The 25,697-nt window shown below is 35.9% G+C and overlaps 1 protein-coding gene across 1 annotated transcript; it reads left to right on the top strand.

Moving 5' to 3' along the window:
• Positions 1-9,514: 9,514 nt before the first annotated feature.
• On the top strand, positions 9,515-18,166 carry LOC129258050 (zinc finger CCHC-type and RNA-binding motif-containing protein 1-like). Its single transcript, XM_064097736.1, has 3 exons — positions 9,515-12,455; positions 13,235-13,301; positions 14,160-18,166. The coding sequence occupies exons 1-3, from the start codon at positions 12,178-12,180 to the stop codon at positions 14,304-14,306; spliced, it is 492 nt and encodes a 163-aa protein (XP_063953806.1). The 5' UTR covers positions 9,515-12,177; the 3' UTR covers positions 14,307-18,166.
• Positions 18,167-25,697: the final 7,531 nt, after the last annotated feature.

The raw sequence follows: 25,697 nt of genomic DNA, 5'->3' as shown, positions 1-25,697 counted from the left end.
ACAATGCCATTAAACATATATATATCTCACTAATTAAATAATGCGAGCGCGAAGCGCGAGCTTAAAACTTTTGTTATTCATACCTAAAAAGGGACATTATAAGCAAAATTTTGTTATCATGATACATGCCGGTCTTGCTAAACAAACAACGCGAGCGCGAAGCGCGAGCTGAAATTTTTGTATATATTGACCCCAAACAGGCATATTTTAAGGACTACTTTTTGTTAAGGAATCCATTAAGAGTATACATATCTCACCATAGTCACCTAATCGAGTGCCATGCGCTTGCTGATTTTGTTAGAATAAACACATGAATTACTTTTTGTAGTCATTGTAATCATGATTATTATATTCATCTCACAAATCAAATATTGCGAGTGCGAAGCGCGAGCTGAAAATTTAGGAAATTCAGACCTGAAGAGGGAGATTCTAAGGCTTGTTTGTAAGAATTCACTAAGACCATACATATTTCACTAACCAAATGATGCGAGCGCGAAGCGCGAGATGAAAATTTTTGATATTCAGATCAGAAAAAAAGACATTTTTAGGACTGATATTAGGAATTCATGAAGATCAGACATATCTCACCAATCCTCTATTGCGAACGTGAGCACGGACAGGAAATGTTTTATATGAAGACCTTAGAATAGGGCAATCGCTTTAAGTTGTCATGAAAAAAAAGCATATGTCACGACATAAAACAATAATAACTCGAAGTGCGAGGAAATATATTTGGTGTATATTGACTTGAAAATGGAAGTTTTTAGCACCACAGGATTATATATCTCGTCAGTGGCGTACCGTGGATCACGGCATTGGGGGCACCAGCAAAGAAATTGAGTCATTTACTGGGCGCGCGAAGCACGCTCAATTGCCAGGTATACTGACGTAATAGAAACATTTTAAGGACTGTGTCATTAAACAGATATGTATCTCACTGATTAAATAATGTGAGCGCGAAGCGCGAGCTGAAAATTTTTGACATTCAGACCTAAAAAGCAATTTTTAGCAATTTATTATTATTTATTATAAGCAATTTTTGGTAATCATGATACGTACCTGTCTCATTAAACAAACAATGCGAGCGCGAAGCGCGAGCTGAAATTTTTGTATAAATTAACCCCATACAGGGACAAAAGTACTAGTTTTTAGGAATTAATGAAGAGCATACATATCTCACCAGTAATCTAATGCGTGCGTCAAGCGCTTGCTGATTTTGTAAGAATTACACCTTAACACATGAAGCACTTTTTGTACTCATTGTAATCATGAACATGATATATATCTCACTAATCAAATACTGCGAGCGCGAAGCGCGAGCCGAAATTTTTGAAATTCAGACCTGAAGAGGGGCATTCTTAGGCTTGTTTGTAAAAATTCATTCGTATTTCACTTACTAAATTATGCGAGCGCGAAGCGCGAGCTGAAAATTTCTGATAGAGTTTTCAGACCAGTAAAGGGAAAATTTTAAGGACTGTTTTCAGGAATTCATGAAGAGCAGACATATCTCACCAGTCCATTAATGCGAACGTAAGCACTAAATGGGAATGTTTTATATTCAGACTTTTAAAAAAGGGGCAATCTCTTTTAAGTAGTCATGAAAGAGAAGCATGTCACTACATAAAACAATAACTCGAAGTGCGAGGAAATACATGTATATGGTGTATATTGACTTGAAAACGGAATGTTTTAATACAACATGATTACACATTTCATCAAACAGAAATTGCGAGCACCAGGAATGATGAACACAATGTCATAGGCCCTCAGCAAAATATGTTTCATAAAGTTATGAAAAAAATATTTATGTAATATAATATATTATAAAATAATATATCTTATATATAACTTAATATATGCACTAGTTTCTTCTTCCTCTACTACGCCTCTCCTTTTTTCTCCCTCTTTTTCTCCTTTTCCCCGTCTTTTTTTTTTTTTTTTTTTTTTCTTGCCAGCCGATTGGGGGGGCACGTGCCCCCCCGTAGTTACGCCACTGGGTATGCGTGCGCGTTCTTGCACCTACCATCGGTATGCATCTTCGAGTCATCATTTATTTTATGTCTGTCCATTGTCCATTATCTTCTGATTAATTTGATACCTCATTCAGCCTCTTACGACCAATAATACGGGAATGCGCGTTCATTCAAATTTGCATTACACGCACGTGCAAACTCGCAAAATAAGTCATAAGTGGGCAAAAATATGCCTATATAAAATTCACTGTAGCTCTTCAGGGAGTCCGTTGACCCCCAATTTTTTTTTCCTATTCGAATAGAGTATGAAAAGGAGATATGATTTCATGCCACATTTGACCCTTAAAAACATCGTGACGTCATCAAAATGGCGTCGGAACTAAAAATTAACGTTTTCTGTTTCATGATGTCACCACACTCATGTAAATTGATTCTAATTCCGTAAATATTGGTTATTTCTCGCCAAATTTTCAATATCTTTTAGCTTAGAATGTATCCTTTAGACAAGATGTCCATTGTATCATTTTAAAGCTTGTGCTATTCTCAAAACTAGAACTTGTAGAGGTTTGTCATCATGCCAATTTTCTACTTGCAAAAATTTACATTGACAATATGTTTCCTGTTTTGCATTTGCCGTCTGTCGGAAACATTGTGGTCGACTGGATAACGCACCTGACTAGTAAAGCAGGGGTCGGTGGTTCAAACCTTGCCTGCCTTTTTTTTTTTCCTTTTTAGGTGGTCTGTCATGAATATGACAGATCACCTATTATATTCGTCAGATTTTACTTTATTTATTTTTATTGCCAAATTTTGTTCCCACTTTATCTCAAAATCGGGCTTGTCAAATTTCTTGATTTTCATGTCATGTATGGAAATTATTATGGAATCGCGAAACGAAACTTTTCAAGGTTATCAAATCATGATGACGTCATCTAGGCGCCATTTTGTAAAAATGAATTATTGATCATATCACCGCAACTAATCATACAAAATCATCCATATTTGCATCATATCAAGTTCAGGTGACAGGTCATCAGGACATGTCATCAGAGGTCATGCAAAGGTCACGACGCGCACGTACGCGCGCGTCAAAATTTAAAAATTCCCCAAATCAACCGTGGTCAAGTTTGGGTACGTTTCAGGTCATTTTGAGCATGTCAAGAATTTGCGCGCGCACAGGTATGCGTGCGCGTTCTTGCACCTACCATCGGTATGCATCTTCGAGTCATCATTTATTTTATGTCTGTCCATTGTCCATTATCTTCTGATTAATTTGATACCTCATTCAGCCTCTTACGACCAATAATACGGGAATGCGCGTTCATTCAAATTTGCATTACACGCACGTGCAAACTCGCAAAATAAGTCATAAGTGGGCAAAAATATGCCTATATAAAATTCACTGTAGCTCTTCAGGGAGTCCGTTGACCCCCTACTTTTCCTCACTCTTGGATATAGTCAAAATGTCATCTGGAGATTGCGTAATAACGTCAAAATTACGTTAGAGGTGAAAATTAAACTTTTTCGCAATTACGTCAACGTATTTATGCATATTTGACCGTATCTTCGTTATTACTAGTCAATCTTCTCTCAAATTTTGATATGATGTAGTGAAGACAATCTTCTACAAATAATGTGTGAATGATTTTCACTTTCAACCACAGCATTAGTGTGTTATGACCTGTTTAAGTTTTTGCAAATTTGTTCTGGACCTAATTTTTGAGAATTTTTTTAAGAAAATGCTTTATTAATCAATTGTACGGTCTTGCTGAAAATATCAAGCCCACTTGCTTTGCGGTTTTTTATGTAGGACATTTTTTTTAATATTGCCGGAACTTTTTAAGGGGTAGTTTTAACATTGTAAAACATCATTTATGCATTGAAACGCTATTTTGTTGATTAATTTCATTCTAGACATTTTGCGGAAAATCCTGGATTTTTTTTCTATTTGGTTATTTTCTCTAAATATAACATAACAAATTTTCAGATACCTTCTGTTAAATTAAAAATAGTGCAATTTAGTAAAATACTAATTTTCCAGAAATTTTGCGGGAAAATTGCCAGTATTTGAATCTTTTACCTGACTTTTTTCAGTAAAATCATCAAAAAAAGAATTTTCAAGGAAATGTTTAAGTCATACACAATTAATAAATGGATATTGAAAATTCTTGACGGAAAATATTATGTGAAATGTTTAGGAATTTGCAGAAATTTTGCAAATATTTCCCCTCAAAAAATCCTACTTAATTCTTTTATCAAATACACCACTGATGATGAGTTTTGAAGTGAATGCTGTGAAAATGTATCATTGCGAAACTTCTCATTAAAAATAATTGAAATTTAGCAGAAATTTTGAATAAAAATATTTAAGATATTTTAGTTTTCAAAAAGTATCACCTAAGAATTTTCAAGCATTCTGTGAAATTGATACCCACTGACATTGTGGAAATTCTTGCTTGAAATCTTAAAAGAAAAATTGCTGACAGTAGAAAGAAATTTTTAAAAGATTTTGCATAAAAAACATGAAACTGTCCATTAAAAATTAGCTGCTCTGAAAATGAAGGCGCCTTTTATTGCGCAATTTTGGAAAGCCAATTTCGATAAATCGTCTGAAATTTTTGAGGAGTTTTTAAGGCATTTTACGTGCTCCAAACTTAATTTTGTATTTACCGTATTGCATTATCACCACCATCATTATAATCATCACGGTTGTCATCACCACATTAACAATCACATTTAGCAATGGTCAAAATGTATTCCTATGATGTCTATGATCAAGATTATCAATCATATCTAAATGATTCATTTCATACAACATTAGCCGACACTGAATGAAAAATCATGACAGACCACCTAATTCGTCCTCATGACGAATTAAAATCTAGTTATTATTATTATTTTTTTTTTTTTTTCCTCCAATTTTTTGTTCCAAGGATAACTCCAGATCGGTTTTGTCAATTTCTTTCAATTTTGGCACAGTCAAAGGTCATTGTCATAAGACGTGAAAATAACATTTTCAAGGTCATCAGGTCATCGTGACGTCATCCAGGCGCCATTTTGTGAAATCACATTATCAATCATATCTTCATGATGTGCAATCAAAGGTCATTCATATTCATATCACATATACTTCAAATCAAGGGTCAACAGGTCATGTCATCAAAGGTCACCTGGAGGTCACGACGCGCGCATACGCGGCGTACGCGCTCGTCAAAATTTTAAATTGCTCAAAATCACTTTTTGACCAAAGTTGAGTACGTTTGAGGTCATTTTAAGCATTTCAAAAATTTGCGCGCGCACACGTATGCGCGCGCGTTTCCGCGCGTAACGCCTCCAACGCAACGTGGAAACACCGTTTTTTTTATATCATTGCATTGATAATATAATTATGAGCAATTTGATACCTTGATCAACCTTCTACGACCATTAATAACGAAATTAACACCCGTTGAAGTTTGCAGCACGTGTGCGCGCGAGCTCTCACTATAGGCCATATATGGGCAAAAACATGCCTATTGAAAATTCACTGTAGCTCTTTAAATAGTCCGTTGACCCCCAATTTTTTTTTCATATGTGGATAGAATATGAGTTGTAGATTTGATTTCATGTCACCATTGTCTCTCAATTTGATCATGACGTCATCAAAACTGCGTCGGAAGTCAAAATATCCATTTTGCTTGTTATGACGTCATAACAATTATGCAAATTAGGCTCTAACTCCGTGAATATTGGTCAATTTTCGCCCAATTTTCGATATGTTGTAGCTGAAGTCTTACTCTTTCTGAGTTATTGCCTTTATTTTTCATTTTAGTAAACGGATCATCTTGAAAAATTGCAAATAATAAAGGCATGTCATTTTTACTCATTTTGCGTGTAATCTCTATGGGACATGACTTTTTCTCAAAACTAGATTCTACATTCCTCTATTTCGTGAGCTATATCTCCATTTTCTTTTATCAGTTATCTCTGAGCTTTGAATTTGTTGTAGCTGAGATTCTCAGCTTTCGGAAGTGTGCCCTCCATTTTTTGATCAGATGCCGGGATCATGCCCATTTTTCGCTTGCAAAATTGGATTTGCAATTCTCAAATTTGCTTACGTGTAATCTCTATGGGAACGTGTAATCTCTATGGGGAATATCGTGGCTCAATGGATAACGCACTTGACTTGCGTTCTCGGGGCGCAGGTTCGAGTCCTGGGGTGAACAACATGATTTTTTCTTTTCTTTTTTTTTTCTTTTTACCACCTCGTACATGATCCTTTTTGGTATTTAAAAGGTATGAAAGTTAAAATATAGCAAGATTAAACAGATTATAATTACTATTTTCATATCACATGTATTTTCATATATGTGGGCCATCCTGGGAAAATGGGTATTATAGGTGAAATTTTGGATTTTTGTTTTTTTATGTTTTCTGGTACCTGGACACATGTACAATATGTACACAAAATATTAAAGTCTAATTCATATTTAAATTAGAGATATGGCCAATTGAATCAGGGGTACCCCCCCCCCCCCCCTGCCTGGCTGTATGGGTCGTCATGGTAGTCGGGCTTATTATTCATCTTTTCATGATAGGGAAATGTTGGTGCTTTTGTAACGCCAAACATACCTGGCATCTAAAGGCAAGGTGATCTTTTGCAGTTCAGACATAATTTCAAATATACACAGCTAGGCGAATACAATAAAACAAATTATTCTACATATTCAACCACACCCACACTAGAACCCACACACTCACATTACATGCAAAAAAACCCTTATAGAGACTATTTGTCATACTATATATAGTTCGTCATAGCGCGTAGTTTTAACATGGGAGGAGGTTCCCAGATCCAATGACCAGGGGCAGATGGGGTGGGATTATTCATCTGATTTTTTGTTGTTGGGGGGGGGGGGGCAGCTTATCATTTTTTTTGGGGGGGGTGCCCACCCCCACAGGCGCCGCAGACATTTTTTTTAAAATGGGAGGGGCTGTCCATGCAAAAAAAATCACAATCAAATGGTAATTTTTTTACATGTTTATACATGCGTTCTGGGGGAAAAAAGTGGGGCCAAAGCCCCTGCCCACCTCCATCCTAGATTTGTCCCTGCCCATAACCCCCCCCCCAAAAAAAAAAGACACCACCTTGCTGTTTGTCCATACTTCACTTTCTCGCAAAGTAAAATCTAAAAAAAAATCATGCTTAAGCTTTGGAAAATAAACACAAACAAAATTCAATTTTGCAAAACCAAGTTTTTTCGGTGGCAATAAACAATAGTGAAAAGCTGATGCGAGCTACATTTCATAAAGATTTAATATGACAGCAACTCTTGATGAAATATCAACTTTCATTGAACTAGCGTATCAGGAAGCAGAAGGTTCACTGATTTCATGGTAGTTTTCATTCGAGCAAGGGATCATATCAACATTTCATGAAATGGGCCACATTTGGTTCTTTTTTAGGGATGGGGTAGTCATGAAAATATATTTCACAAATTGCTGCCAAATTATCTGGATCACTGAAGGATTTTTTTTTGGTCACTTCGTTTGAAAAGAGGAATAAAACTGTGCATAAAAACTTGGCTCCACATATTAAAACGACAGTTATTATAACTAACAAATAATCACAAATACATAATCTTCTTTTGTCTGCTACACTCTGTACACGTGTGTAATGATATGCGTTGTAAACATCTTTAAAAAAATAATATCAGAGTTTAATTCTTGATATGGAAGAGACTACATACATTTACTCTCTTCTATGCAGCAGTATTAGCAAAACTCAGCAATGTGCATCGCTCTCCACTGTCCAAATTTGCACTAAAAAGGATATAAAACACGATAATCTCTCCTTAGTGTGTGTCTTTAACATTACCACAAACTTCTTAATACAGCAGCAAACTTACCACATTTCAATTTTCTACAATGACATCCTTCTAATGGTTCAGCAAACGTTACAAATTAAGTTTAAGTTTTTTTTTCGAAAAACTTCACAATGTATTCATTGTTCAATTTCCTCTCCTACCGGGGGGGGGGGGGGGGGGCCGAGGTGCCTCGTCCTCATCTAAGATCTTTCCATATATCATATTCCCTCTATTTGGAAAATCCAGTTGATAGCTTATCTGGGAGTATCTGAGGAGAGAGTATTTCAGCAGGGTTCACCAAAGGGGATAATTTTCTTCCTCTGCATTGTTTGCTTTCTTCATGTTCCAGTCTTAAAAATGCCACGTTCCGATGACTCGAATCTGCATGTTTGATGAATACATATATAAAAACACTCACATTACACTCTCATTTCTTCATGATTCATGGACATTTATCAACAACATGATATTTAACATACATTAACTTTTCACTCTTTGACTTTGTGTAAATGTTACTTATAAAGGTGGAAGTACTCCCTGATGTCATATTTTTCTACCAAAAATAATAAGATTAAACTATTGTTGGGTAAAAAAGTCCCTCAAAATTCATGAGATGTTCATATTTAAATGTTTAATTTTGATATATCACTTGCAAAAAGCTTTCTCTGCATGAGCCTTTATCCAAATTCTATTTATTTTTTTTCATTTTTTATGGTTTTTATCATTTTATATTTTTTATTTTTTCCATAATTCTAGATTTCATGTACTAATAGTGGTAAAATTAGTTTTAAAACAATATCTTATAAAACGGCAATTAACCAAATTCGTGGAGAAATCGGTTACAACTGACATGATGAAGTCAAAACTGGCACACTATTTCCATATAGAATATGGATAAAGCATGGAAAGCTACCTGAAGCTGTGGTAATGGTGAATCCCATATCAGAGTCTTAAAGTACTTCTTGAAGGGCTACTGTCAGCTGTATGTTGGTTCTGTCTTGTCCTCACTGCACTAATGCAGTTGCTCTGTAGATCCCGTGCCTTTAACATGTTTAACACAAAGAAGAAAACAAGTCCAACTAGAACTTTAATTCGTCATGAGGACGAATTATCTGTCTCTGATTTTCGTGATCACGAATACAATCACCATGTTTATTGAGATCAATACGATGATCATATTGAAAACTGAACTTTTATAACGAAGAGAACATGTTGAATACCCTTGAAAAGAGGGAAATGAAAAGTTTTGTGAAATAAGTGTTACACATGGTATATGTACAAGTTATAATAAAAGGGTTTTAAAACTATTTTATTGTGCAATATATACCTTGTAATGGTCATAAAGGACCATTTGTGAAATGTTGAAAATAAACAAAAAAGAAAAAAAAATTCTCATATTCACCCCTGGGCTCGAACCCTCGACCCTAAGGACGCAAGTCTGGTGCCTTATCAACTGAGCTACACTATTTCCCATAGACTAATACACATAAGCACTATTTCCCATCGACTTTACACATAAGCAAATTGAGGGGATCTCAAATCCAATTTTTCAAGAAAAATACGGGCATGATCCCGGCTTTTTATCAGAAAAATAAGACCAGATTGCGATAGCTTACAATCTCAGCTACATTATACTCCAAGCTAAGAGAAAACCGACGATTAGAAATGGAGATATGGCTCGCGAAATAGAGGAATGTAAAATCCAGTTTTGAGAAAAAGCCATTTCCCATAGAGATTGCACACAAAATGAGCGAAAATGACATGCCTCTATAACTTGCCATTTTTTAGGATGATCCGTTCCTTTAAATGTTAATATAGCCATTAAGTTAGAAAGAGTATGTATTCAGCTACAACATATTAAAAAACTGGGCGAAAATTGACCAATATTTACGGAGTTATAGTAATATTTGCAAAATTATTAAAACGTCATAAAACAAAAATGGAAAATTTTTGTTCCGACGCCATTTTGATGACGTCATGATAAAATTTAGGGTCAAATGTGACATGAAATCACATCTACAATTCATACTCTATCGGAATATAAAAGAATATTTGAGGGTCAACGGACTATCCGAAGAGTTATATTAAATTTTGTAAAGGCATGTTTTTCCACATATTTGGCCTATTGTGAACGCGCGCGTGCGCGCGTTATTAAAAAATTGATAGAAGCTTATTCCTTTACTACTGGTCGTAGAAGGTTGATCAAGGTATCAAATTAATCAGAATTTCATAATAAATGCATTGATGTAAAAGAAACGGCGATTTTACATTGCGTAACGACGTTACGCGCGTGAACGCGCGCTAAAACGCGTGAGCGCGCAAATTCTTGAAATGCTTCAAATGACCTGATTCGTACTCTACTTTGATCAAAAAGTGATTTTGAGCATTTTAAAATTTTGACGCGCGCGTACATGCGCGTCGTGACGTGTTAATGACGTTTGATCACATGGACAGTTGACCCATGATTTGAAGTTAATTTCATGTTAATATTGTTCATTTTTGATGATTGATGATGGAGATATTGTTGATAATGTGATTTTACAAAATGGCGCGTAGATGACGTCACGATGACCATTTGACGTTGAACTTGTTTCGTACACATCGCATTATAACTGTGCATAATTGATAATAATTTGATGAAAATTGATAGAACAGTTTTTCTGATTTTGGTGGAACAAGAAAAGGGTGGAAAAAGAAAAATAAATAAAAAGAATAAATAAATAAAAAAGAAAATTCGTAGAAACACAAGAGGTGATCTGTCAACAGACAGATCACCTAATTAGTTAACAAATTTTTTGAGTTAAAGTTTATTAAAAAAACACTACTTAAGAAAAAAACTTAAAACAAAAACAATTAAAACTATAATAATTTTTTTAATTTTCAAAAATATGTCTTTTCATTTTTTTTTTATATTGAATGATTTTGTGTAGAAAGTTGGCGAACCTCATGTAATGTAGCTCGACCAGATTGTAGAAAAAAATAAAGAAATACCCCCCACCCGCCCCAAAAATATATTGTTATTTTTTAATTAATTTCTTATAAATTGTGACAATCTGTTTTCTAGTTATAATTTCGATATCATTTGCACAGCTTTGGTGAACCTCATACCAAATGGACCCCACTCCCTCCGAAAAAAAAACCAAATTTAAAATCAGAAGTCCGACAAATAAGAACTTGTTAGGAGAGGGGATTCGAAAAATGTCCATAATTAACCGATTTAAAAGGGTACTCCGAGCTGAAAATAATTTCATCAAATGTAAGCAAATGCTGCAAATTTCATCAAAATCTGATAACAACTAGATCTAAAGTAAAAGGGGTTTTCATGCATTATAAAAACAGTTATATGCACGTCTTAATAAATATTCGTTAGATGGGCTGATGATGACACCTCACTTTAACTTGTCTTATATCAAAACATGAAATCATACTTATTTTATTTGGTCATACGTGTGTGAATGATATGTCACCCTTTTGCATTAATTAATATCTAGTCTTGGAGGGGGGGGGGAATAGAACAAACATAATTTCATGTAACAAGGTGAGACATCTTTGCATCAGTTTGTCAAGTAAATTCATAAAAACATGCATAGAACTGTTTCACCGAAATCCATATCTTTAAATTATCATAGCTCTTTTACTCCTTGTCCAATTTTGATTTTTTTTTAATATACATTTTTTACAAACTTGTTGCATGTGATAGATTTATCTTAAATGGTTACAAGTATGTAACGAAGGCTTATCTAAGTAGGTGCATATCTAGATCTAGTTGATAGCATAGGCAGACATAAGTTAGATCTTAAAAAGGCCGTCAAAGTCCCGGACAAATACCGCGAATCGCTGCAGCAGTCGCATGTAATTTGACGTTTAAAGTCGTTCCTAAAAAAGCTCTCTCTCGATCGATCCACATAAACACGCAACACAAAATTCACACTCACGTGTTTAGTTGCCATGTTCCTCGCATCGCAATTATCAATTAATTTAACAAAACAACTCAATCTGCAACATAATTTAACTTACCTTCATGGATTTCAGCCAAAGGAATTAAATCCAATCAACATATATCCGAACCCGCCACCAAATATATCGAGCCGATATCCATAGTCCTGAAAAATGAAAATGCGCCTGACATTTTTTTTTATTTCCCGCGGGTTGTTTGTTTTGTTTTTCCTCGCGACGCGCGCCAGACAAAAGTTTGATGACACGCGTATTTAAATGACGTCCTAGCGCATTTATTGTCTCTCACCAATAGTCTGGTTTTCGCGCGACGCAACACATATCAAAGAGACCCTTTTCACAGTTCTTTATCATCTCCCGACTTTCACAAGTATTCCATCCATAATGAACATTCCGTTGTCATCATGAAGATCATATTGATCTGCTTGAACATGGTAATAGTGATCATGATGGCGAGAATAAGGACACACCACCTAATTCGTCCGCATGACGAATTAAAATCTAGTTTTTGTTTATGTTTTAAGGAGTTTGGCCATCTAAGCTACAGTTGTCCCAAAAATACCTTGGGAGATAGAGAACCACCTCCTAAGAAAGAGAAGAAAAAGAAAAGAGATCAAGAAGAATCTTCAAAACCGAAGAGAAAATACTATGATTATGATGATGATGGAGACTATGAGGATAGGTAAGATTAATTTACTGGTAATAGAAAAGATTTTAATTTACCTTGCATTTCATTAGAGACGATAGTTACATAACCTTAAAGAAATTATTAGGAGAGGTAACTTCAATTATGCAGTTATTTTGAAAACTTTTCAATCTGATGTACATTTTGTTGTTTTTGTAATTTAGAGATGATATTTAAGTACTCTTTCTTTAATATAATAATTGGTTTAGGCAATTATATATCACCTCCAGAATCTCATTTCCAATAAAGTTCTAATATCTCGAAACCTCCAATCTTCTTCTACACACTTATCTTTTATGTGTCTGTCCATTTCTCTTGAATCCTTGAAATCTCTGTAGAAAATAAATCTCTTCCTAATTATTGGCAATTAATTGTTCCAGTTTTCTCTTATTACTATTCATTGATTTTGTGTTAATAGCATTGTAAATCACTTTGAAATCTGTGTTGCTATACTCTGAAAATATAATATTATGTAGAATTACTAGGTCTACATGTATTTGATAATTTTAGACGTAAAGAAATACATTTAATCCAATAATCCAAAGATGTTTAATATAAATGCTTATACTTACCCCCTCTGACTCAATTTGTTATGTTACTTGATTTTATATCAGTGATAGCAACCATTATTTCAGAGTGCTTAGTTACTTCTGGCATGTGATAAGCACTATATTGCATAAGCAACTATAAGTATTGTCATTCTTTTCCATTGAATATAGATTTTCCATTATTGTTTGCGAACCTGGTTTTTGCACAATTCTTTTAATTTCATACAGTGACGATGATGAACAAGAAGGTGAGGATCCTAAATTAGAAAGCTTACATGCTGCAATTAACAGCCAGGTGAGTTTTAGGAAGTTTATCAATTTCATACAAGATCCAAGTAAATCCAGTTTGGAGGGCTTAGTGGAAAGTGTAAAGCCAAGTTCATAGTCACAGTGAGCAGCAATTTAAAAAAGAATTTCTTGTAAACTCAGTTGATGGTATTCTCATGACTAAACCAAGGTTAAAAGTCAAAGAATGAGTTTAGTCCACATATCCATAGAATACTAGTGTTAATCTTAAATGATATCCATGAAAAATATAACATACAAAAAAGATCATTGAAGTGAATTGTACTCGTATTATCCCTGCCTTCTAACTGCAAAAAAGATCATTGAAGTGAATTGTACTCGTATTATCCCTGCCTTCTAACTGCAAAAAAGATCATTGAAGTGAATTGTACTCGTATTATCCCTGCCTTTTAACTGCAAAAAAAAAAACTTGGTGACTAAAACATGTATTCCATTTCCAGGTGGTAAATTACATGTATAACCATTTCTCTAAGAATACCACCCAATGTGAATTGCTATTGTACTATCGTAGTAAGTTCTGACATTGTTTAAACATGAGATTAGGAAATCTAGCACAAAGCTAAGTACTGCTAAAAACCATTAAAAAGTGGGCATATGTTATATTGAGAGATACAGACAGATCTAAGGATTCCCACTTTTACAACATATTTGGAAAGAGGGAAATGGCATGAAATAATAGAATTGCGAATAATTATTCCTTTTGGGATTTTAAGTTTTCAGTTGTTTAATGCATTGTGCAATGTGATGTTAAATTTGAGTTCAGTTTCTACTTATTTAATATAAAAGTCAAATTGAATTCATCAGGTCACAGTTTTAATAGGTTTGTTCTGTCTTGTTTGTCTTTCAGAGAGAAAAAGCTGAAGAAGAAGAGTATCGACAGATAGTAGCATCTGGTAGTTATGACCTTGCTTCAAGTAGTTTACAACCTATGGTTAAAAGGCCAAAGGTTAAAAAGAGTGCTTATTTCAGTGATGAAGATGAAATCAGTGATTGAGGTAGTGGGTTTGAGGATCAAACATTCTGTGACGCTCTCATTGTGATGGAACCTCCAAAGATGATCTACTGCATCAATCCTGGAAGCCAGTGCAGGAGCATCATAAAACCCTCATTATGCAGGGCTAAATGAAAGATGATGATGCTGAAACTATGGGTCCTTCCCCCTGATGAAGAAACTGATATACAGGTGAATCTATCTGCCAAAGTCAAATTTTGTAAAGTCCACGGAACTTTGCTTGACTTTAAAGAGAAATTCCAGTAGTTGCAGTAAACACTGATTTCATGAGAAAGTCTGTAAAACAAGGCTTAATTGTCAGTATATCATCGAGGATCTAGATCTGGTACAGTTACATAAACTGAACTTTGTGAAATCTTGAAATCTACGCTGAAAAATGTTCACACTGAAGATCACCAACACAGATAGGCACACGTGGGACAGTGTATTATTATTGCTAAAATAAAGACCCGACGGAAGTGACCGAATCCGCGCTTATTTTGCTTATTTCTCAGCAATTACACAATTTCTTCCAGAATCCTTTGGCACATATTTTTTATTCATACAAACAGACACTTAGGTGGTCATTATATTAGATTCTGTAAAAAGTCATTTTAAGATCGTTACCAAAACTGGAATTTATCTTTAATAGAAGATGTACATGTATGTCTTGCATGATCTGGGATCCGTAACACAAAGCTTAGCAATGGTCGTAGAACGTTTTTCTACATTTGATTGCATCGACTACAATGTACACTCAGTCGTGAAAATCAAGCGTACAATTAATGGCTGACCTTTGTGTTATGGGACCCAGGTCTTGAAAATTGCTTTGCCCAATAGAAGGTTGATTTATGCGGCTCCACTGTACATTTGACCTTTAATTGTAGCAGTATTAGCTTCCATGTAAAGCACACACTTCCCAACTGATCCATTCAGATATCTCCATCACAAAGGCATCCTTGAATCAAAATTTTCAAGAAAGTTTGGTTATGGGAAATTAGATTTTTATTGAGTGCAATGGGTTTGTAGATGTTTATTCCATGTAGTCTGTAGAAAGTGAATCAAGATTCAGTGAAAACAGTGATGAGTATACATTGAATACTAAATACAACTTAAAGTAAGAATATGTTGTTTGCTTACCAAGCATCACATATAGGTGTATGCAAGCATGAGAGCATTACAATATCCCCAGGAAGCAGTACACATATCATTTGCAGATCAGCCTTATATGAGCTATTATTTGTAGTTCTTTATTTTTCATTACATCTTTTTATATTTATGCAATGAGTCAGTTATTACTCATGACATTAGTTTTGTTTTGGTATTGCAACCACCCCCCCCCCAACAAAAGAGTAAGGTTGTCAAATAATCGGTAGATATTTTTAAGGTAGCTTCATGCAAAAGCCAATCAATCATGAGGGATCATTTCAATAGTGTGAAATTCAATATTCTGCCCAGCTAGTGCCAAAAATAGTAGTATACTTTTATGAAGCTTTGGAAATAATTCAATTGTAATTTATGTTGTAATTCATGTGGAAAGCAATGATAATATGTGTTGACTTACAAGAAGAATAATATTCAAGAGTAAAGGTATGTGGAGCAACTCTCCATGATTTGAGTGTTTCACACCTAAACCAATTTATATTAATGTCAGTCATAGCTTGGGACTTCCACACTACAAAGAAAACAACATCCAATGAATTCAGTCTGGTATGTCAGTGCATATACATAGATTATGTTGTTAGAAATATGTGAAGCCTCTAGTTAGAAATTTTAAGGAAAAACAAACATCATGCAAACTTGTTATGTCATTGTTTTTTTTCTGTCATGATGGTATTACACACTGCTTAAAAATGGGAATCCACCTTTGAAATATTTGGCTTTTGTCTCACCTGGATAGCAGAGGGAGACTATGAAAGGGGATCCAAATTCAAACAGGAATGAGTAGAAAATCAGACAGATATTAAGAACAACAATTAATTAGCTCAAATCATCACAGAATTGACGGTTCGATCTGTCACAGAGAAGAGCTCCAATTTTCTGCGCCAATTACACATATCCTAAAAACAATCACATTAACAATATCGATATCATAATACTTACACTCTCTCCCACCAAAATACCCCATAGGGTGTTTTCATTTATCTTCAACAAAATATTACATCACATCAAAACAAAGTACATTCACACAGATATCTTCACTTTAATTGGTCAGACTGAATTTTAAAGAAACGCCATGGAATTCACAGCATTAGATGTAACAATATTATTATTATACTTGCTTAGATAGTGCTTAACACTTCCTTTATCAGAAGTCTCTAAGTGCTTTACAATAATCTGTGCTGCATTTCAAGGAATACATTCCTACCAGGAACCTATTTACCTCACCTGGGTTGAGTGCTGCACAATGTGGGTAAATTTCTTGCTGAAGGAAAACATGCCATGGCTAGGACTCGAACCCACGTACCTCAGATTGAAAGATGAGAGTCATAACCACTAGACCACGACGCCCCCTCTTCTACTAAAACAATCTTGAATATAACAACTTCTGAACAGTTGACAGTTATATTTACTTAGAACGATACATTTTTAATAATATCCCCTCTAATGTATTTACTGTTTTAAACTTGGACAAAATGATACATTGTTATATGCAAACTAAATACACAGAAAAAAAGCAACCTAAACATCTGAAAAGACGTTTAAAAAAGAACCTTGAAGGTGACACAACCTTCACTGGTCAAAGTACAATTTCATCACCCCGAGCTGAGACTACAAATTCATATAGTCCCTGTCTGCAGACTCTAGCTGCTGCGAGTTCTGAAATAAAGCTTGTTGAGATGTAAATGGATATGGTTAATGATACGTGGCATGTGGTGGTCCATGATAACTTGCATGTGGGTTGGATGGTGTCATGTCATTCCAATAATATGGCCATGCTCCACTATGTTGATTCTCTCCTGTCTTCCATTACCATCGCTCTGTTCTCCCTCCTACACTCCTCCTCTTCCATCTTCCTTTCCCAGTCTCCCTCTGTTGGTACTCCTGCTTCCTTACTGCTTCATCTGCTAGGTGATGTCTTTTGCCCATATCTTGTATCTGTTCCTTTACTTCATTGTGTAATGTGTGCAGAGCAGCTACAAGCTTCCTTTTGGTATGTTGTCTTTTGCCCACATCTTGTATCTCTTCCTTTACTTTATTGTGTGATGTCTGCAGAGCAGCTACAGCTTTGTTTTGGTGTCCGCTTTCCTCTTCAGCTCTTTTTTCTTGCATTTTTTGTCTTTGGGATCCTTAACTGAAGGGCTTCAGTGGGGCGTTTCATCAACATTTTTGTCCGACAAGTTGTCAGATCTGACATCTTTCCTTGATTTTGATTGGCAGAGCCGCACTGTTACTATGGTAACTGTCTGATATAATGGGACTTGTCGGATAAAACGTCCGACAAGTCCTTTCATGAAACGCTCCCCATGTGTGTCCTTATCTGATGCAGCACCTATGCTTGAACTGTCAGCTGAGGACTTTTCATGGATTAGTGTCTCATCAACCTGTGGCTCCTCTTCCACAGCAATGGCATGTTGATTAGGTTCCAGTCGGTCTGAACCAGGGCTTGGAGAGATACAGATCTGCTTGATGTGTTGCCTTTACATGTCCATTTACACATAACATCCAAAATATAAAGTCATGAACAATACCCAGAGTCAGACACCAGCACAGCTGAGTGACCATCAAAATACAAGAAGTAACAAGTACTGATAGTTGATGCAACTAGCATACATGTATTAGCAAAAATGCTTCAGAAAGTAGCACTCTCAATGTATCAAGGAGCATGTCAAAAACGGGTACACTGTAGAACCTACATGAGTAATAAAAAAAAAAAAAACAGACATGCACAAGTAAATAATGCATTCTATAAAGAACTAGAATTAGAACTTATTGCACTCAAAATATTAAAATGCATAACTGTACACAAGAGCAACAGAGTCATCTGGCAATACAAGAAATATATTAGCATCACAAGGTAAAAAACAGCAAATTTGCTACAGGCATTGATATGTCCGTGGATTAGGATGTACACAGTATTCATATTGAGTCAACAATTTAGAAGATTCACAAGTAAAAGTTGGAATGTTTTCTCCAGAGTCCCAAAGTTCACAGAGAGGAATCAACACGTAACATCAAGCAGGCAAATGTCCACAGTTCAAAGCTATTCACACTGATACCACAGGGTTTGCAGTCGATAGATTTCAAAGCCCAGGCTTTTCACTGAAGTATCAGTGAAGTTGCATTGAAATTTTCAACAAAGTTGCGTGTGACTGTTCGATTGGGGTTGGTATGGGATGATGAACTCCTGGTTGATTCCCCATTCTGCGCAGACAGCTTTCACCCCACCCCAACTCATCAGGAGCAAGACAAGAGACAAGCAGCACATTGACCTTCATCACCCTCTACACTACCTCCATCCAGGACAACCTCACTAATCTTCCAACTTTTGGGGTAACCTGAATTTCGGAAATCCTTGACAGTGCATCTTGGACAACATGCACTTGTCCAGGTCTGTAAACCACCTGAAATCGAATATCCTGGAGCTGGAGGACCCAACGTGCTAATCGTCCATTTTGTTTCTTTTTGTGGAACATCCAACTGAGTGCTTGGTGGTTTGTAACCATACAGCAGTCCCTACCCCCTAAATAATGGTTGTCACCTCTCTACATATGTAGGGCCCAAGCTACAGCCAAGCACTCTTCAGTCATACTGTAGTTCTTCTCAGCAGGAGACAAGGACAACTTGCATAGGCTAGCTGCAAAAAGTGTGGTGTTTTTCCTGCAGTTCATAAAAACCCTCCTGTACAGTTCCTTTGCATGTTTCATGGTTGTGTTTCCCATCTGTTGACCACTGCTGTTATGACATTTGATTGTCAATGATGACATCTGGATAGTTGAAGTGTCCTATTCCTGGACAATTGCCACATTCTCCTGACTTACAGTCGTTCTCATGGTCACATACCATCGAGGCTATAAAGATTCGAGATCTGTAGGGAGTGTGATACCCGCCCGATACAAAGCTTGAAGAAGCAACTAATCATTTTCATGGTATTTGCACAAGCAGGCATGGTATGGAATGTCAACCTGTAGCAGCACTTGGAGTGGCCAAAATTCTGAGAAGTTTGAAAATGAGATAGAACAGGTTAGGTTGTCATACAGAAACATGGCATAGGCTTCCTTGATTGTGGTGAGCATGTATTGCTTCTGCATTATTTTTCCATTTGTTGACCTGGCTGACAAATGATGAAATCGTCCTTCTGTCCAGGGCATATCCCGCATGTCTCCAAATAGAAATTGGTGACTTTCTTCTCGGTTTCAGTCTCAAGACCACAGTTACCCTTTCCAGCATCAGTTTATGGACTCTCTACTGCAAGCCCAACATCATTTAAAGTGATTGGTTAACATTGGTTTGACTTTTTAAAAATCTGAGCTAGAAGGTCACACTTGTCACCTATGATATCATGTTACAAAAATGAAGCCCAGAAAAAATTGCGTTCGAAAATAATTATTTAGTGCTTCAAAAATTGAAATATAAAGTGACCGAAAACACCTTAACATCTTAATTTCATCCCATACACTTATGTGTACTATTTAGGCGTCTATAAGACGCCTATTTACAAAATCGGGACTTGCCTTGTAGTTTTAGCTTTTCTTTCTCAATAATGGTTGTTTTCAGGGTTTATTAGTTCTAATACATGCACTTGTACACATGTTTCATCCTGGTTTGAGAATTTTTTAAATCGGCTGCTCACAAAGTTAAACAATACCTTTAATAGTATACAAATATTCAATGTTGATGAGTGCGATCGTTCCGAATAGTGTGCAAGTTGAAATAGTCTATTCAACGACGCGAAGCGGAGTTGAATAGACTGTTTCAACTTGCAACGAATGTAATATTCGGAACGTCGCACGAATACAACATTGAATATTTGTTTTATACAACACCGATAGCTTACACTTTAGACTAGATCTAGATAGGCTAGATCTATAGGTCTAGCTAGTCTATGACTAACGCGCTTTAGGTCTTATTTTGCTTACAATATTGTCTTTTCAGCGTCAGTAGATTTACTCCAGTAATCCCAGGAGAGTCAAGTCAAGAGTCAAGATCCATAGAGTCATAGATCCATGAAGTCCAATTTGTGAACGAATTCCATAAAACCCAGAAGGAAATCCAGAAGGTACGCAGCCGTACCCTGGGAATAATATGCTTAGCAACGTACGTACGCGCATTGTGTTCAGCTTAGCAACGTGTATGCGCAGTGCTACGTACATCGGTCAGAGATACGAAAACGTGATTACGCGCGTATACTGCTAATTCACTTAACGTGTACGGGGCATGGCCATGGGTTCAGTGTGCCCAGGGATCTTAGCGTGCTATAGCTGATTCCTCTGAATTTCATGTGACACACTTTCATCCAATCAGCTGTCAAGGATCTATCCATGTGTTGTATAACAAGAGCTGCAACAACTGATTTTTGTCTCACCTGCATAGCAGAGCGAGACGTCAACATCAAATCTTAACCTAAGGTTAAGTTTTTTAAATGACATCATAACTTGGAAAGTATATGGACCTAGTTCATGAAACTTGGACATAAGGTTAATCAAGTACTACTGAACGTCCTGCCTGAGTTTCAGGTCACATGACTCAGGTCAAAGGTCATTTAGGGTCAATGAACTTAGACCATGTTGGGAGATTTATTTTCAAAATCTTCACCGAAGGTTAAGTTTTTGAAATGACATCATAACTTAGAAAGTATATGGACCTAGTTCATGAAACTTGGGTATAAGGTTAATCAAGTATTAGTGAACATCCTCCTTGAGTTTCGGGTCATGTGACCAAGGTCAAAGGTCATTTAGGGTCAATGAACTTTGGTCGAATTGGGTGTATCTGTTGAATTACCATCATAACTTTGAAAGTTTATGAATCTAGTTCATGAAACTTGGACATAAGGTTAATCAAGTATTAGTGAATATCCTGTGTGAGTTTCAGGTCACATGACCATGGTCATTTAAGGTCAATGAACTTTGGCCGTAATGGGGGTATTTGTTAAATTACCATCCTAACTCTGAAATTTTATAGATCTAGTTCATAAAACTTGGACATAAGATTAATCAAGTATCACTGAACATCCTGTACGAGTTTCAGGTCACATGATCATGGTCAAAGGTCATTTAAGGTCAATGAACTTTGGCCGTGTTGGGGGTATTTGTTGAATTACCATCCTTAGTCTGAAAGTTTATGGATCTAGTTCATAAAACTTGCGATATTAGAGTAATCAAGTATCACTGAACATCCCCTGTGAGTTTCAGGTCACAAAAACAAGGTCAAAGGTCAGTTAAGGTCAATAAACTCAGGCCATGTTGGGGTAATTGTTGAATTGCCATCATAACTTTGAAAGTTTATGGATAGAGTGAATGAAATGTGGACATGGGTGTAGTTGACAAGTCTTAAGTCACCGTTCAAATGTCATTTATGGTCAATGAACGTGGTATTATGTCATTATATGAATGGTGTTTTTGTGAATGATTATTTTATAGTAGTTTTCAAAGTTAGCACTGCTGCTACATTAAATCGCGTAATGCAGGCGAGACTGCCAGAGGCGTTCCACTTGTTAAAAGAATGAGACCAAGTTAGAATTGCATCCACATGATAAGAATATATCAATAAAGTTTTCTGGAACATTTCAAGGTAATTGCTCCATTTTTCTTAGATTAATGTAAAATGTATTTCAAAAATTTTCAATTTTGGGGAAAAATGACAAAAATGCAGTTTTCTACTAAAAATCTCAGCCAAATTATCTATCTATTCCCTATAAATAGTACCAAATTAGAGGAAATTTATTTCTCTTTCATATGACACTAATTTTGTGGCAATTAAATGTTCATGTCAAAATCTATGTACGAAAATTCAAATTTTCTGAAAATTTGGACGTCTTTCCACTGGGATTTTTCTGGACTTTTAGTATGTCATTTTGTGGATGTCAGGGAAATGCATTGTGGTAAAAAAAATTCTATTGCAATTTGTTTGCGGTTGACCCCCAAAATCAGTTATTTTTCCTGGACTATTTACCCCTTTGACACCAGACATTTCAATTCCTCCTGAAGCCATGTCCCTTGCTCAAAAGTCCAACAATATAGTAAACATCCTCGTCACCAGTGTCATATCTCAACCTTAAATAAACCACGGGTTAGATGGATAAGAATTCAGTCCATATATATTACCAGCATTACTGGTTTATTGTTCCATACTTATAACTGTCAGATCGCTACATCGCGCACATGCGAACTGACCTCGGGGTCATCCAGTTATTCATGACATTCTTTATGTGCACTAACATACCAGACTTAATTCATTGGATATGGCTTTCTTTGTAGTTTAAGGGCATCATTGTCTAGTGGTTGACTCTCATCTTTCAAGCAGAAGGATGTGCATTCAAGGAAATATGGAAAATATATGGGCATTTTATAGATGTGAAGATTTGGAATGTGAAATTTCATAAGATGTTGGGATTGTTTTAGAGGGAAGTATTTTTTTTTGGGGGGGGGGTTACCCTGCTGGTCAACCCTAACTGCCTATTTATTAATGGTTTAAAAAAATAAATGTTATGATTCAGGACTATAAAAATTTATCACTGCTATTGTGAAACTATGAAAAAGGTGAAAATGCAAAATGTCATAACTTAATTAGTTTGTGAACAATTTTTATGATTTTAATAAGTATGTTTCAAGTTATGAAGCAGAGGCTTGTCCTTGTAACAAACGTCATGTATGCATTTGAATATATATTCTGGCTTGGATATAATTTGTATTGTTATTAAATTGATTATGAAGTATGTATATTTGTAGATTCCATTTGTTTCTATTGTTTGCATTTTCATTCTATTTGAAGGTAGTCCTTTTTTACATCTGGAGGCCTTCTAATGATACCATGAAAAACAAATGTATAGGTTAATTCGATTCAAACTACATTTGACCCTATTCAGGCCGGGGGGGGGGGGGGGAGGCCTCCGATTCGCGCAATATTTTCGCCGCACAATATTTTTTTACCACGCCGCTCACTGAATTTTTACTTTCAAGTTTTGCGTCACCCGGGTACGCGGTTCCGAAATTACGCAAAATTATGTAAGTGCATGTCGGACCAAAAATTGCTCAAAAACGTAATTTTGTGTACAAAGTCAATGCAAATTTTGTTTTCAACCAAAAATCATAAATGTATGATTATTTTTAGTTTTGCAGGTCTAAATGTATTTATTTTATGCTGTTTATGATCTCAGATGAGTCCCCAAAAAATTTCATTGAAAAAACAATTAAAAACAAAAGGTCCAATAAACAAATCATAAGAAATTGAAAAAACAATAAAATACATAAGAAACTGATCTGATATTGCAATTTTTTTCATGTACACTTGCTAGGAACTCCAAAAAGAGTTTATACCAAAAACTGGAACATTTGGAGCTTTATTTAGGGAGTAAGAGGGAAAAGTATGATTTTGCATACTAATTATGCATAAATTAGCATAATCCCTTAATAACAATTTGATGAATTAACTTATTGTATAGTATTGTAGATTATGTCCAAGACAACCTGCATGCCAATTTTCGGGGCAATCGCGCGGCCAACGGCCAAGATCTCAAGCCTGGGAGGCCCCCCCCCCCCCCCGGCCATATGAACTCCCAAAATACCCTGGCCTTGATAGGGTTAAGTTCGAAAGTAACCTACAGACATATTACCTCAAAACAGATTCTAAATCCGGTGTGCCATCTATCAATAATTGCCGCAGACAGGTGAATTTCTAAGTTAGGCCAGCAGGGCATAATCGCCTGCATATACTATACTAGTGCAGCACGTGCATATGTACCTTTTTCCCATGAGGCATGCCTGTCCGCTGCAACCGATAGGTGGCGCACTGTATTTTTAATCCACCAGATTGTACCATGGTACAAAACCATAATTTAGGAGGTTTCACATAATATTACACTTCGATTAGGCACATTTGCCAAAAATGTGCATTTATAATTGGACTTTTATTAGAGTACAATATGAAAAGAGCATAATTATTTACGCAAGTCTGCATAGACCAGGTTTCATAGCATTATACAATTGAAAACAATCGATCGGTAATGGGAGAATCTTTAATACGAATTAGTGTCCTTTTGGCTATCCCTCCAGGGGGGGGGGGGGAGGGGGGCACTTCCATTGACGAGTGGATACCATGCATGACCATGGGGTCTCGAAAAGCACCCTAAACACGCATTTTCCATATTCTGAAAATGCACCCCTTAACAAGTATTGGTGTGCGAAACCCTACCCTTAACAAGTATTGGAAACAAAACAATACTCTTGGCAAGTATTCCCTGAATTGACCCACTAAACAAGTACAACAATATTTTTATTGTTATGACACTGATTGGGTTTAGTACAGCCCCTGCACCTCCCACATCTCATGCAAAAGCATACTCTAATCACGTAGTGTTCACTCTTGGAGCAAAAAGTAATCCTTTATAAAACATTTTAGTCTTAATTTTTTACACCCTCGCAAATTTGACCCTAAACACGTAGCTTTCCTAGCAAAATAGATACCCTTTTTTCATTATTATAGTGTTATTGACACCCTTATTACGTTATGTACGTAACGTGCCCTATCAGCTATCTTGAAAAAGACATCCTTTTTACGTGGTTTTTTGGTCGCGCATGGTATCCACTAGCCAATGTAATGTAATGTGGCTATCGGTTGATGGGTCTTTCAATTTTCTTGTATGTGATTTCTTTTATTCTTTTGCCAGCAATGAAATAAATAAATAAATCAGAATAAGTGCCATTAACAGTAAGTGCTTTTCTATGTTCATGGCAAGAAAGAAAATAATAAGATACCCCCCCCCCCTGTCTCACTCTCCCCCCATCCCCCTCTCTTTGCTTGTTATATTTTATGAGTATTATTTCTCTCTCATTTTTTTTCTCATTTGATTACATATATATGGTCATTTTCACAATATATGGTGTAACTCTGAAATTTCAATGTTTTTATCTGTAGCATTCTCATAAAGCCACATAATTTAAAGATGCTTTGGCATATGAGTGACCTCAATGAGTGCTACCTCGGGTAGCATAGACATCTTCATTTATTACTTCGTTCAATTTTGGCAGGCACATAAGTACCCAAAGTTGCACCTTTTTTGTGTACATAAAATACATAGACTTTTTTTGTAATGCCCTGTATTATTTCTGGAATGTTGAGGATTACTTTTGTTATGCAGAATGTGAAGTTAGATGTTCAATGAAAAATACCAGATAGGTTATTAGTGTGATTGCTTCTTTATTTCTGAGAACGGGGTGGTCCAATTTGTTGTTTCGG

The sequence above is a fragment of the Lytechinus pictus genome, chromosome 3, assembly GCF_037042905.1.
Source record: "Lytechinus pictus isolate F3 Inbred chromosome 3, Lp3.0, whole genome shotgun sequence".
NCBI classification, from domain to species: domain Eukaryota; kingdom Metazoa; phylum Echinodermata; class Echinoidea; order Temnopleuroida; family Toxopneustidae; genus Lytechinus; species Lytechinus pictus.
This window is presented reverse-complemented; position numbering and strand designations above follow the sequence as displayed.

What these genes read in the sequence shown, in the direction of transcription:
- LOC129258050 (XM_064097736.1), top strand. Translation starts at nt 12,178, where the DNA reads ATGAAGATCATATTGATCTGCTTGAACATGGTAATAGTGATCATGATG. An exon ending in GATGGAGACTATGAGGATAG is followed by an intron (nt 12,456 to 13,234) that starts GTAAGATTAATT and finishes AATTTCATACAG; the next exon opens with TGACGATGATGAACAAGAAG. An exon ending in ATGCTGCAATTAACAGCCAG is followed by an intron (nt 13,302 to 14,159) that starts GTGAGTTTTAGG and finishes TTTGTCTTTCAG; the next exon opens with AGAGAAAAAGCTGAAGAAGA.